At 41.2% G+C, this 14,023-nt stretch overlaps 1 protein-coding gene across 6 annotated transcripts in view; it reads left to right on the top strand.

The window, feature by feature from the left end:
* The window catches only part of ANO5 (anoctamin 5), a 48,377-nt gene that overhangs the window by 16,027 nt on the left and 18,327 nt on the right, over positions 1–14,023 (top strand). For 5 of the 6 annotated variants that reach the window (XM_072337451.1, XM_072337453.1, XM_072337452.1 and 2 more), the window contains 5 exons: positions 6,504–6,617; positions 11,039–11,107; positions 12,129–12,413; positions 12,753–12,866; positions 13,743–13,858. In XM_072337451.1, coding sequence (XP_072193552.1) covers positions 6,504–6,617; positions 11,039–11,107; positions 12,129–12,413; positions 12,753–12,866; positions 13,743–13,858 — 698 coding nt within the window. Of the gene's footprint in view, positions 1–17; positions 180–5,255; positions 5,317–6,503; positions 6,618–11,038; positions 11,108–12,128; positions 12,414–12,752; positions 12,867–13,742; positions 13,859–14,023 lie in introns of those variants that run through there. The other variant, XM_072337454.1, reaches the window with a different exon arrangement.

The following is a 14,023-nucleotide window of genomic DNA, read 5'->3' as shown; positions in this document are numbered from 1 at the left end:
GCTGAAAAGTCCCTCACTAAAAAATTTTCCAGTTTCGAGGAAGCCATCCTTGCAGAAAATGGCTTTCCTTAGCATGTAAAAATGGATGTGGCTTTTGAGTCTATTGGCCTCACGACCACATCATGTGATGGCTTAATTGACGAATTCAAGGTAATCGAAAGGGTTCAAATGGTGGGAAAATTGTCAAAATTGAGAACTGCTGGTGAAGAAAACTGGAAAGTTTGCTTTTTATTTGTTATTCTTTTGGGTTGATGGGATGTAGGGCATTCTGACTATGGTGTGATTAACTTGGGATCCCTTTTTATCATAACATGCAGGATTCTGAATCAGCATGATACTTTAACATGTTTTAATTACTACACGTTGGTAGTAATTAATAATGTTAGAAAACAATCTCCGTCATTTTACGGAGGGGGGAAAAAGCATAAAAACTCGTTCAACGTAAGAAGAAGTACATGCTGAAGTGTATTCAAATTGCTTGCTTACATGGGGCTCTGGTGTCTTCCATTAACACATACGCTCTGTTAGCATACTTTTTAGTTTTCTTTGTTCTGTTCCTGCTCAGTAGTTTCTTTCATCCAGAGAGGGTTTTTTTTCCTGCACATTCAACTTTGTAGCGTGAACATCCTGAGTGTCTTAAATTGCTTTGAAATGCATGTTTTCAAGCTTTTGTGTGTTTGGAATTGAAACACGAGTGTTGAGAAAGATGCAGAAGTAGCTCCCACAGGGATGTGGGGCTTCTCTTTGTTTCTTACGATGGCAAAGGTTATAGCTTCTGATGCAGCTTTGTGCTTTGCATGAAGCATAACTGGAAATGGGGCTGCAGAGAGTTGTAAATGCACTCTCTGGAAGTGGGTAAGTGCTTCAGTTACCCAGGTTGCTCAAAGAAAGAATACTGAAGTGAACCTCATGCAAAGTGGTCTCTGGTGTAACAGTGGCTGAGTTTAGTGTGCATGAACTATGGAGGAGTTCGCTTTTTCCTCGCACTGTGTATTTGCAATTGTTGTGTAAATGCATTTACATTGGCTTCTTGCTTTTCAAAATTGCATTTCATTGAGTGATTACATTTGACTCAGCAGAACTCCAGTCAGCACATCACCTGTCAATGTGTCTCGTTCCATGAAGATGGGAAGTACACACACATTGCATTCAAATTTGCAATCAGGGAGAGGGTGTTCATTCTGTTTTTAAGCTGCTGGGTTTTTCTTGCTCTTTCACATCTGGAGGTTTTTCTTGCACCGTGGTTCATTTTTCAACCCCTTATTTTGTTGGGTTTTTTATGTTCTGTTGTGGTGTTGTTTGGTTGCTTCTCTGCAATGGATTGTTACTGTATAAGTAGATTAATTGCTTTATAATGTAGTCATTCTGGTTTGTTGCTGTGTGTACAATAACTGATTGGTGCATGACTATCTGAAGTACACAGTAGACAAATATTTGGTTTATAAACTGTCTTGCAAGCAAATAAAATGAAATACTGCATTTTTTTCCTTGTGATCTCAGGAAGTTTTCCTACCTGATGATGTAGGACTGTGGTTATGCAATTCTTAGATGTGCTGATGGGGATGCTGTTACTGATGCAATTTAGCATTACTCATAGCTAGGGATTCTTCATTGTAGTATAACTGCTGTAGATAATATTGAGATTCTGCATCTTGGATTAGTGCTCGTTACCACTTAATTACTGAAATGACAGCTCTAAATGGTCTTTGAGATACACAGACTAGAAGGCAATGAAGGACACTGACCTCTGAACCTCCAAGTAAGTCCCAGTGCTGCAGAGAGGGACTTTGTGACACGTGAAGCTCTGGAGGGAGGAAGAGCTGTTTTTGGGAGCTGTATTACATAGCACGGGCCTCTGAGGAAGCTCAAGTTTTCTGTTTTACTCTGAAAAGCATTGCTCTAGGCAGTTTTTCTGTTTGTCAAGTCCAGACATGGAGAGGGCTGAAACACTGAGTAGCAAGGTGTGTTTGGAGGAAACTTCATTACATAATAGAAAGTTGTCCCTAGCAGCATGTAACAACTTGACTTTGTTGTTTTGTGAGTAACCAGAAATAGAAATCCCTCTGAATCAAGAGAAAATAAACAGGACTGAATCATCTGTGCCTGGTATAACGGCACCTGAAGAATAGACTTGCTTTTCCGCTGCTGTAATGGAGCACTGAGGAAATGCAGACTGCATTAAGGAATGCTGGATGCCTGTCCAGGTGAGTCAGGCTAAGGAAACGTTTACTACAGCTTTGTGTCAGTCAGCTTCAGCCCAGAGCTGTTTCTCTGAGGCACTTTATTAAGGCTCCCAGTGGTTGCCAGCACTTCCAGCCGCCTGCTCTCCCCTGCTCTTAGTGGTGACCGTCTTGTTTGCTTTGGACGTGGCAGAGTGTATCTGAACCCCTGTGGGAGGAGGCGGCCTGACCTGCTCCTGGAGTGCTTGGAGAGTGGTTAGCATGTGAGGAAGTTTGAAGGGAGCTCAGTTTAGAGTACGACCGCCAGCTGGCATTTACACCCTTCATCTAAATCTGTTGGGGCAGGAGTCATTGTGCTATTTGACAGCTTCACTTTGTGTTGAGCTGAGATTTGTTTAAGTAAGGTTGTGTGCTCTGACCCCAGGCAGGTGTCTAGGCAAGCTAACAATCACAAGATCAAGCATGATGATTGGTATAGTTCATATGTGCCCGGTTAGATGAAAATTTAGCCAGGATGTTAATGTGTTCAGCTCATCTGCCTGGATTCTATTAAGTCATTTCACTTTTAGAGAGATGGTGAGGCTGGGAAAATTGAGAAATGACTTCAGGATAATGAGTAGTCCTTGTAAATCTGCTTTATTCATCTTCTGGAAGCACTGGTGCATGCTGAACACTGTCACATTGCTTCGTGGAGTTGTGCGGTGACTTGGGTTAGAGACGAGCACTGGAGGTCTCCTCCTTAAGGCCAGACTATCTTCAGATATGGATAAGGTTAGAACCATAGAATGGCTTGGGTTGGAACAGACTATAAAGGTATGTAGCTCCAACCCCCAGCCATGGTTGCTCAGTCAGTCAAGCTGTGGATCCAACAGATGGAGATGATGCAGTCTGTTTGGGCAACCTGTTGGACCCGTTTCTGCTCAGCCACTCCCTCAAATCCAGCAGGAATTATCCTTGTTGCAACCTGTGGCTTTCAGCATACTTTCACCATGGCTTGTCTCCATGTCCTCTGTAATCCCTCACTGGGTATCATTTAGTTATTTAGAAGCTTCTGTTTGCAGTCTGTCAGTATTGTGCTGGGAAGTTTTAATTTGGTTACTTGTATTACAGGAGAAGCCCATCCAAGACCATCTGCTATGATGCGAGGTATAATTTAATAACTGTGGCTTATCCATGATGAGTTATTTCGAATGCAGTTCTAAGATCTGTGAAGAAGTAAAATGTAATCGATAGCTTTGTACAGTTCACAAACACAGCCGATGCAAGTGATCACCATTTTAGGCCCATAAGCGCACATTTAGGTGCAGAACAGCATGAATATGCAAGACCCATCTTGTTCTTCCTGAGAAATTCAAATGTAGCACATTGGGAAGGAATAATGTATGGGTTTTGTGAGTACACCTGTCATTATTCGTGATGAATAAATTTATGCACAGGAGAGAGCTGAGAAGTGTTCTTTGCAAAGTGGATCCACGAGTGACTATTGCATCTTCTTAAACTGCTGCTTGAGACTGTTAGTGACTGAGCAGGATCTTGACACCTCATGGAGAACAAGCAGACTTGGATGGCACTGAAGATAAAATAGTACTTCAGTTGTGTGGAATGATCTAGTTGTAACTATGCTACACAAAGAATTTTGGACACTCATTTGGCAAGAGTTTTTTTTGAAGTTGTCATTATATTTGTGTATATGATACCACTCTCTGAAGTTGTAGAGTGCAATGAGATCTCCCCTGAGCCTCCTCCAGGCTGAACAATCCCAGCTCCCTCAGCTGCTCCTCATAAGACTCGTGCTCCAGACCCCTCACTGGTTTCATTGCCCTTCTCTGAACACACTCCAAGGCCTCCATGCTTTTCTCGTAGTGAGGAACCCAAAACTGAACACCTCCTTCTGGCCACGCTATTTCTAATGCAGGCCAGGATGCCATTGGCCTTCTTAGCCACCTGGGCACACTGTCAGCTTGTGTTCAGCTGAGCACTGACCAACACCCCCAGGTCCCTTTCCTCTTTACAGTCATCCAGCCACTCAGCCTCAAGCCTATAGCACTGCATGGGGCTATTGTGGCCAAAGTGCAGGACCCAGCACTTGGCCTTGTTGAGCTTCATCTCATTCACCTCAGGCCAGCAATCCAGCTTATCTAGAGCCCTCTAAAGGGCCTCCTTACCCTCAGACAGATTGATACCACACCTTTTTAGACTGGTGGTTGAGGTATCCTGGTTCTTAGGTTAATTCCTGAGATTAGATGTTGCTAGAGTGCAGCTCAGGGTTCAGCTAACTGTAACACTGAATAATTACAGTACTGTTAATACTGTGTAGATTTCAGTGTGGTTTTATGTATTAATCAGGTTAACACTTAACAGTTGCAAATTATGCAGGTTGTTTGTTTTGTTTTGTTTTTTTACAAACAGAAGTGTAAGAGCTGAACAAAAGAGAGAATCCTGTTCCCTTCCTCTTGTTGGACTCCATGATTATTGATTCAGATGTCTGAATTTTATCTGATTGCGTGCTATGTTTGCAAGCACCAATGTAGGTGGTGAAGGGGCATAAAGATGTACAGCATGATGGAAACACAGGGATTGCATTTATTTTTCAAACTTGAGCATATTTGAATGTAATCATGTTTCCTGAAATACGTGGGCACTATGCTCATAGCCTTTTCAGCTCTGGGATGACGTGGCTGCTATTTTCCTTTTACATTTCAGCTGACCCTACATAACATGTGTAATGGTACCATACACGCTCCATTCATTACCTAGTGTTTGTTTCTGATTTCATGTTGTCATCTTTGCATTACATTCAAAGGAGCCTTTCTGCTGTTCTTCTAAACTACACCGAAGTATCCAAATAATGGTAATTAGTGTTCTCAGAGCTGATTGAAAACCCAGGTTTATTATCAGAATGCCAGGACACTTTTCCCTTTAATAAAAAGCACAGTCATGCTGTTTGTGGATGGTCATTGCTTTTGCTGATATTTTTTGGCTTTGTTAAGCACTGCTCACTGACACCAAGAGTGGGGTGCTGCTGGAAGCATCTCCCTTTGGGACTCAGAGAGGGATGGCACGCTAACTAACTACTTGTCGGTTATTCCAGCAGAGTGGAAGGAGATATAATCTGTTCCTGAAGCGACGACTGAGGGTAAAACAGTGATGAATGCTATTGCAAGTGCCTTGGATGGCTGCAGTAATAACATGCTTCACTGTGTGGTGTCTTCTGTTAACTGGGAGTAAGGTTCACCATTGCAAATATTTTGTGCTTTTGCAGAGCCTTTTTTCACATGCATCTCTGTACGGGATAAGGAGAGAGATGTATCCCTCTGAGTTACTCTGTTTTGTTCCTGCTCTACTAAAATGAAAACCCACCTAGGTTCTGTCTAACTGCATGCCAATGTCTCAATTTGGTCATTAAATAAAAATAACCAAAGCAAACCAATTTCCTTAGCAAGGAATTAAATTTAGACCTGAGTTTATCTACTATAGAGAACTCCTTGCCATATGAACCGGGAGTCCTTTAGGCAATTTGGTAGACCTGGATGTTGATGCAGTAGTAAATAATATTACCTAATATTAACTTTGATAATGGGAGGAGGTAATTGTCTTACTTTTATGAACATGAATTGTTCTAGCCTATTAGTGGATAAGATCAATTGTATTGTATATGCTGATAAATGAAAACATGAGCCTCAATAGTACAATCAGTATTAATTTCCCTCTTGTATTAATGTGTTTTCCTTATTTTTATATGTATACATGTTTGGGTTTTTTTAGCCTTTTTCTTCAGGGAAGTAAATATACAATTTTGAGATACTACCACTGATGATAATATTCGTGTGCCAGTTTGTACATGATCATTCCTGAGACATACTTCTCTGTGGTGACTGGCCTTAGTGACTCTTGTTGCATAGGAAGGGATGTATGAGTTTTACTCCTTGCTGCCTGCTTCAAGTTGATGAGCTGTGTCCTCCAATGCTTTGGTGCGGAGTGGTGTTCCTACTAACTGCAGAAAAACTCTTACTGCTTGTCCTGATCATTTGTGACACATTCTAAAAAGCGTGTAAGAAGAAATGATAGCATTGTTCACAGGCACTGCTACACTAGCATGTATTATATTTAATCTTTATATACCAGTTGTTTACACCTGATGTTTGTGGTGATAGTCAGTTAATGTGCAAATGATTGCAGCTGCATATAAGCCTTGTTAAAACTTGCCTTCAGCTATGAAGAAACTGAAAAACCGTGGCAGCTTTAAGGAAACTGCTCTGCCTTCTGTTATTTTAGAGCATCAGAAATACTTGATTCTTAATCATGTGCCCATATCTTCCGCAGATCGATAAAAGGCATGAAAGCAAAGATTCAATATTCTTCAGGGATGGTGTCAGGAGGATTGATTTTGTTCTCTCCTATGTGGATGATCTTAATAAAGAATGGGAAAAGAAGTTGGTAAGTTTGCTTTTTTGTGGTCTCATCAATTATCTATAGTAACCTGAATATCAATTGCTAAGCCTTTCAAATCACCGCGCTCAGCTGGAACTGAACTTTGTAAAAAGATCTCTTAAATGTGTAAAATGCCATTCCATGTACAGAAATCTGTGTAATGTTGTGTGCTAAGAATCAATCGTATTGGATTTTGTGGGACTTCATTTACTGAATTGATCACTTAACTGTTTGAGTCGTTCAATATATTATACAGTCAGTTTAATGCCAAATGACTTTTGCTTTCTTCTTTTAATAATCTTAGAAGTAGGTGAGGCCTTACTGAGCCTATATCTGTATAGTGTTAATGAAGGAATTTTCTTCTAAATAAGGTATTATCCAAGTTACTTGTAGCAAGAATGTATATTCTTTTATATAAATGGGTAGTGTTTTGATTTGTCATCCTTATCTTCATTTAGCAGAAAGAGAGCTAGGTTAGAATCCATGCAAGAATCAATGCAATTCTCCTTTTAAGGCTTGTTTAGGACTTTTTTGTTACCCAACAAGTGCAGCATCTCCTCTCTGAGCTTTTGCTTAGATTTGATTTGCCCTCTATATGTATGTTCTCACTGTTCTAGTAAAATACTCAATGTGACTTTGGTACGGAACCTCCTATGGAACAAAGTACGCTATAACTGGAACAAGCAAGCAGGGGCTCCCTCTAAAATGTCAACTGGCGATCATCCTTGGGCTTCCCAGCAAGATCTAATCACCTGAATGGCAGTATTTCCTGTGGCACTGTAGGTTCTTATAAAGGCATTCTTTATCAAACCTACCTTGCTTCTTTGTCAGGCCATAATCCTAGCTAGATTCCTTTCTCTACCATAAAGTAAAATGCATCTTTAAAAGAATGAAGAGAAGACCAGTCAGCATATAAAGGGGAAATATATATCAGTGTAAAATAAGTGAAATCAACCCTTAAAACAAACCTTCTCCATTAGTCATGTTCAAATAGCATGAGGGAAGAAGTGAGGACTCTATGGGTAATGCCTAAAGCTGGAAGGAAAATGAACCAGTTGCTCAGTCTAGTTACTCATTCTTGTTGCAGCATTTTCTTTCTTATTGCTCGTTAGCAGGTGGCAGGAATCTTAGCCAATGTGTCATTATTTACTGAAGGATTCACATGGAAAGGAAGAAAACCAAACACATGAAAACTAGCAGCTAGTGTTACAGTTCCTCTTTGAGGTAAAGATGCATTTGATAGGAAGAAGCCTCTGTCTTGTGAAATTGCAGAACAACATCAAGCTTTGTGGGATTTCATTCTGTTTGTCTCTTGCCACAAGAGTTGGCAACTCCTTAAAAGAAGGCCTGTGGTTTGTATCTGTGCAGGTCAGCTATGCACATGTCCCTGGTAGGGCATATCAGCTTTCACATGGTCCTTGGGAATCTGTGGAGAAAATAAATGTACCCTAGGGAGGTTGTGATGCGGAGGGACTTGGCTTCTTCTCCCAGGCAACAAACAGGACCTGAGGAAATGGCTGCAAGTTGTACCAGAAGAGGTTTAGATTGGACATAAGAAGGAACTTTTTCTCTCAGAGAGTGGTCAGGCACTGGAATGGCTGCTCGGGAAGGTGGTGGAGTCACCATCCCTGGCAGTGTTCAAGAAGCATCTGGATGAGGAGGTAGGAGATCTGGTTTAGTGGTTTGCTGTAGGTGTGGTAAAGGGGGGACAGTTGGACTGGATGATCTTGTAGGTCCTTTCCAACCTTGTGATTCTATGATTCTATATTTATGTCCAGCAAAGACCTTTATACAATGAACATGCCATTAAAAGAATGCAGACTTTTGTTCTCAGGTGTACTGTGCTGTCATTGTTTAAATATTGATGTAGCACAGGTTGTGGAATTTGGTTGAGATTCTGTGCTGGCAATGGCACACTTTCTCTTACTGCAGCAAAGCGATGCATCAGAATGCAACAGCTAAGAATACAAGTGTTCATCAGAAGGGTCTGAAACAGAACCTTTTGTCAGAACTGTTTTTCTCTTTCCTTGTCTCAAGGAAACAGCTTTATTCTGCATTTCTAAGAGGGGGGTGAATTATTCCTTTGTGTGTTTCAACATGGCCCTGGTACAGATGCAAGTTCATCTTCCCCCTTAGTTTCCTGCAGAACAAACACCATTGCATCTCTGGTGTTTTCAGAAACTGTCCAGCTTGAAATCTATTTTGAATTTGCCTTAAAGCATCTAACAGAGTCAGAAGTATTTTTATCAATATATGCAGTGTATGGGAATGTGGGAAAAATAAGTAACATTCCAAAAACTCATCTAACCAATGATTCATGTAGGAATCACGTAGGCATGATGGTTATTTGTAAGGTTGGTGCTCCCTGCCTGACAGAAAGGGAAAAGTGAAGAGAGTGAGGGAGGCAAGGGTTTGATTAAGGAACATGTTGGAAAACTTAATGGTTTTATTCTACTGTCGACAAGGAACAGATCTGTAATAAATTTTTCTATGCACCTTGGGTAGCTAATCATACAGTGCTGCATCTGCATTGGGTATTTTAGTGCAGTTGGACTTTGGCTCTTGCCTTGTTAATCTTATCAGGACAGTTTGTTGAGCTCAGGCATGTACGAGGTCAGATTACCTGCCCAAGCCCATGGGCTAGCCACTGCAGTGCTTGGAGAGGTGCGTGCTAGGTAGCTCTCTACCCTATGTGGGCCACAGTTGTCTCAGAAAATAGGGTTTCTGTCTTTTACGGGTGAGACATTTAAGAACTGTGCTTAAACCAAATGTGAGGAAGGGGATTGGCCCGCCATCACTGTCAGTCCCACAGGGCTGTTTGTATCCGTCTGGAATAGCAGGGCAGGATTTGTGGAAGCCCAAATGTGTGCCCCAAAAGTGAAACTTTATATGGCTAAGGTAGTGAACATGAGATTGTTATATGTATATATTAAAACACACACACACAAAAAAACATGGCACTGAGACAAGGGCACTTTTAGTCCAGTTTAAGCCTCTGCTAACAATAAGAGGAAATAGAGTGTTTGGCTAGAAAGGAGGGGAATGTTTTGTTTTGTTTGTTTTTCCAACTGATTGATTTCCTTTGAAAGATGGTTGTTTCAGGTGGCTGGGGAGTACATTCACAAGTGTTTCAGGGAAGGTGGCACATGAGAAGAGAGCAAGGTGGTAAAATTCCTATCAAGGCATTTCAATTTATCCTACTTAGTCTACAGTAAGAGAAGGAAAGTCAGACAGGGCTGTGTCCTTTAGCTCTGCCAGTGATTAAGCTGCACAGATTAAGGAGGAGCTGAGTGAGAGCATCTCTGGTGGCAGAGGCCCTGAGCTGGCTCACTTGGATCTCCTCTAGGGTTTGCCAAGGAAAGAACACAGGCAGTGTGCTTTGTTGGGGGAAAATGACATCCAGAACAGTGCATCTCTTTGGATATGAAGCTCACCCTATTTGCTAAGTTATCTATTGTCTAATTTAATGACTAAATATATTTGGCAAAGTGAGAGGTTAGAGATAAGGTAGAGCCTTGCGAGTAACATATTAAATGTATCAACGCGTATTAGCATACATCTGAGAGCTGTTCTTCTGTCTGCTTTCACAGATGAGAGTACTTTATGCAAACTCAAATGTAAATAGGGCAGCCTACTCCTCACAGAAACAGTAACACAGAATTGTCTGGAAACTGTGTAGGCTTTTTTTTCCCCTTCATCATGTGTGTGTTTAAAATCATCACGTAAGGCTGCGGTAGAGAACTCATGACCCATCATTGCAAGTTTTAGCAAGAAATCAACTGGTTGTCCATCTGGTGCTTTCTAATGAGGCCAGGGCTCGATATTTAGTGTAGCTTGTGGTTATTCTGGCACTTCTTCAGGAGATTTTATGCAATTAAAGGGAAATTAATTCAGTCTCTCCATAGGAGCATAAACTGCGAAGAAGGAGAGGAGGAAAAATGTTCTTGCCTGAAGACACTGCCTCCAATTACTGGCAAAAGTACAGGGCTCAAGCAGGATACCTCCATGCCTGTCTCATACTGCCACAGGCACGGCTACTTATCTCTGCCTGAAGTCCATGCTGACTTGACACAGGCAAAGCAGATCTGGGCTCCCACACAATGATTTAGTAGTCTTATCTAGCTGTATAGCTAAGCTGTTTTATGAAACATGTGGAATTGTCTGCAGTTTGTACCTGAACATTTACATCAGGCAGGGTTATTAAACTGGGGACACTGTAAACATTAACAGATAATGTTAACCCTAACCTGAATGCTTCCAAAATTTTCCTTATTATCTAGTTTTTCCACTTGCACCAACTCAGAAATGCTCAAGACTTGGCTTGCTTGGCCTCTTAACAGGACAGCACGGCGTACAAGCCTGTTCCTAGCCAGTGGGTTAGGAGTCATTGTGAGGCCAGCAAATAAAACGTGTTTATTTCTCTTCAGGAAAGAAGAAAAGAATTTGAGAGCAATCTGCAGAAGGCCGGTTTGGAACTAGAAACAGAAGACAAGAAGGTAGGAGAAGGAGAAAAAGCAACTTGAGAAAAGCTAGTATTAAACAAATAGACCTGCAGATAAGTACTTAGCATGTAGCACTTCATTGCCTTGTTATGTCTAGCTATATTTGTCAAGTGGAATTATTTTTTCCAGGCATGTTCCTAAGGATTGTGCAAAGAAAGTCATTATGTTTCAGGAAGAAGTGATTGTTTTTGAATTCATAACAAAAAGAAATCGGTTCCAAACTAGCTTAAAACCACGTGTAGGGGAAGTTAGGCTCACAGCTAGATGTAATCTCACCAGTTAGCAACATAGCTGGGACACAGTGAATAGATTAACATCTGCTCACTGGGAGTGGCAGTTTCAATGAGGACAGACTGCAGGACGTTAGATCGGTGTCACTGTTTGGGTTTTAAGTTTGAAAAGCAAAAGATGCTGATTCTACAGTCAGTATGTTTTTAGATTTTTCTTTCTGCCAAGAGACGGAGTGAGGCAAAATAACCTGTGATGAAATCCAGGCTCTACGGCCTTGGATGGAGATAGATGGAGCAATATGTTATATTATCCGATGGCTGCTTTCTTCTATGTGCACATATGTGATGTGCTGCAAGGACACATGTAACACCTCACAATGAGATTATTCCTTATCATAGCTGCAGGGCTGTAATGGATGTTGCAGCTCTTGATAGTGTTGATCTGCTTTGCTGTATAAGAAGGGAGCTGCAGGGGAGCTGGACTGCCAAGTGGGAGCGCTGCACAGTGAACCCTCACATTTCCAATGCCCTCAGCATGCAGTGAGCGTGATTGGGGCTCGCAGTGCAAGGTGAATGTAGTCTGAAAAGCATTTAGTGGTGCTAAGATTATCTGCAGTAACAGTCAGCCATTCACATAACCTATTCAATGCTTAAAACTTAAAAGTCTGAAAAAAAGGAAGCTTTTGAAACTGTAAAAAGAAATAAGCAGCCTGTAACAACTGCGCTGATAAATCTTGCAGTCAAACGCAGTAATTCTGATGTCAGCTTTAACTTCTGTGGGACAGGAATCTGAAGATGGCAAAATTTACTTTGTGAAGATTCATGCCCCGTGGGAGGTTCTGATCACATATGCGGAAGTGCTGAACATTAAAGTTCCCATCAAGGAAAATGACATTCCCTCAATGGTGGAGAACCCCCTGGACTGCATGCTTACGCCATTCAGGCTGCCTGAGAAAGTGATGCACCCAGAGCCGGATTATTTCACTGCACCATTCAGCAAGGACAAGCAGGAGCTGTACCTCATTAACGATGAAAACACTTTCTTCTCGCCGTCTATGAGAAACAGAATAGTACGTATGCGACTTCTGCCCACTGTCATTTACATGTTAATTTACACTCACTGTAGGAATATATGTTCACGGAAGGAGAATGGAACCTGTTGTGCATGTGGATAAATACGAGGAAGGCTACATGTCTGCACAGCTTTCTTAGAATGCTGAATTAATGTATTTAAGGGTGGCTCTCCTGTACTTCTTCAGGCAGGTCATGCAGGGAAGGGCCTTCCAAAGAACTACTTTTTCCTTCACATGTTACTCTTGCAGATTACACACAATGCACATCCATTAGAATTCTGTTAAGTGGCCTTAAATAAGCAGGAAAGGACTGAAATTCATGTCTTTGAATCTCAGGTTAATTATATACTTACACGTTGTCCGTATGGAACAGAAGAAGGGAAGAAGAAGTTTGGGATTAAAAGACTGCTGAATAATGGCACCTATTCAGCTGCTTACCCTCTCCACGATGTAAGTATTTTAGCATTCCGTTCTCTCAAGTATTTGTCAATGTTTTTATCTTTCACCTACTGTGACATTGCTGTTTGCAGCAGAAATGAGAATGTGCCCAGACCCTTTCAGTTAGTCCCAGTAATTGATTCTGTTTTGCAGTACATAAGAAATACCTGCCAGTCTTATTGCTGGCCTTGTATGTTTTGAGAGGTTTCTTCCCACTGATGAGTTTCTGGGGTCTACTTTAAAAAGTCAGTCACGTAATTTCTAGGAAATTTATTCCATAGTATATTCCTGTAATATTTATGATACAGATTATGTGGTAATATGTTAGAAAGAGAAATGTAAGTTTATAGGGAGGCGGTGTAGCTGATGAGACTCTAGGCTGTACTGCTGCCAGAAAGTACCTCCTACTGTTGGCAGCACCAAAAAACAGTAAGGAGCAGTGCAGTGAATATCTTTTTTATACGTGATGAACGTTAATAATTAGTGTCAGAACTTCATTTTGCATATCTTTTCAACTTCAATAAACCGCAGCACTGAGTACATGCCAGTGCAATGACAAGGGGCAGTGTAATGGCAGGGGGCAGCTCTGACTTAGATTCTTTGGCTATACAGTTCTCAGAGAAATGCTTTCAGCTGTGGGATTTATAATGAGAGGCTGCTTCTGAGCTACAGAGGAAAGGATTTAAGTTGGGAGTTAAATGGTGTTTAGAATATGCATATATGAAGAAGTTTGTACTTAAAGTGCTGAAGGAGAACGTGGTTGAGTGAATAGCAAGTTATTTTAATTGCCCATTAAGACATGTGTGTCATTATTAATGCTCACTTCTTTCAATTTAGTGTTTGAGTCTGTCGATGAGCTGTTTTGCCTTTCCTCTAATTTGCTCACAGTGCCAGTACTGGAAAAAGGCAAGTGATCCAAACTGTGACAACGAGAGATACACGCTGTACATGGAGTGGGCCCGTTTCTTGCGGTTCTACAAAGAGCAGCCTTTGGATCTCATCAGGTAAAATACTGTCTCCTTGATATTGCAGTGAAAGCCAGTCAAATATGATATGCTTAAAAGATTTGTATCTTTTCTTGCTGGGATATTTTTTATTGGATGAAGACCTGGTGAGAATCAGACAGAGAATCAGAGGGCCTTGAGTCCTTGGAGAACATAGTACACATT

Source organism: Excalfactoria chinensis, chromosome 5 (assembly GCF_039878825.1).
Source record: "Excalfactoria chinensis isolate bCotChi1 chromosome 5, bCotChi1.hap2, whole genome shotgun sequence".
Taxonomy (NCBI): Eukaryota; Metazoa; Chordata; class Aves; order Galliformes; family Phasianidae; genus Excalfactoria; species Excalfactoria chinensis.
Note: the sequence above shows the minus strand (reverse complement) of the source record. Positions and strands in the feature narration are given on the sequence as shown.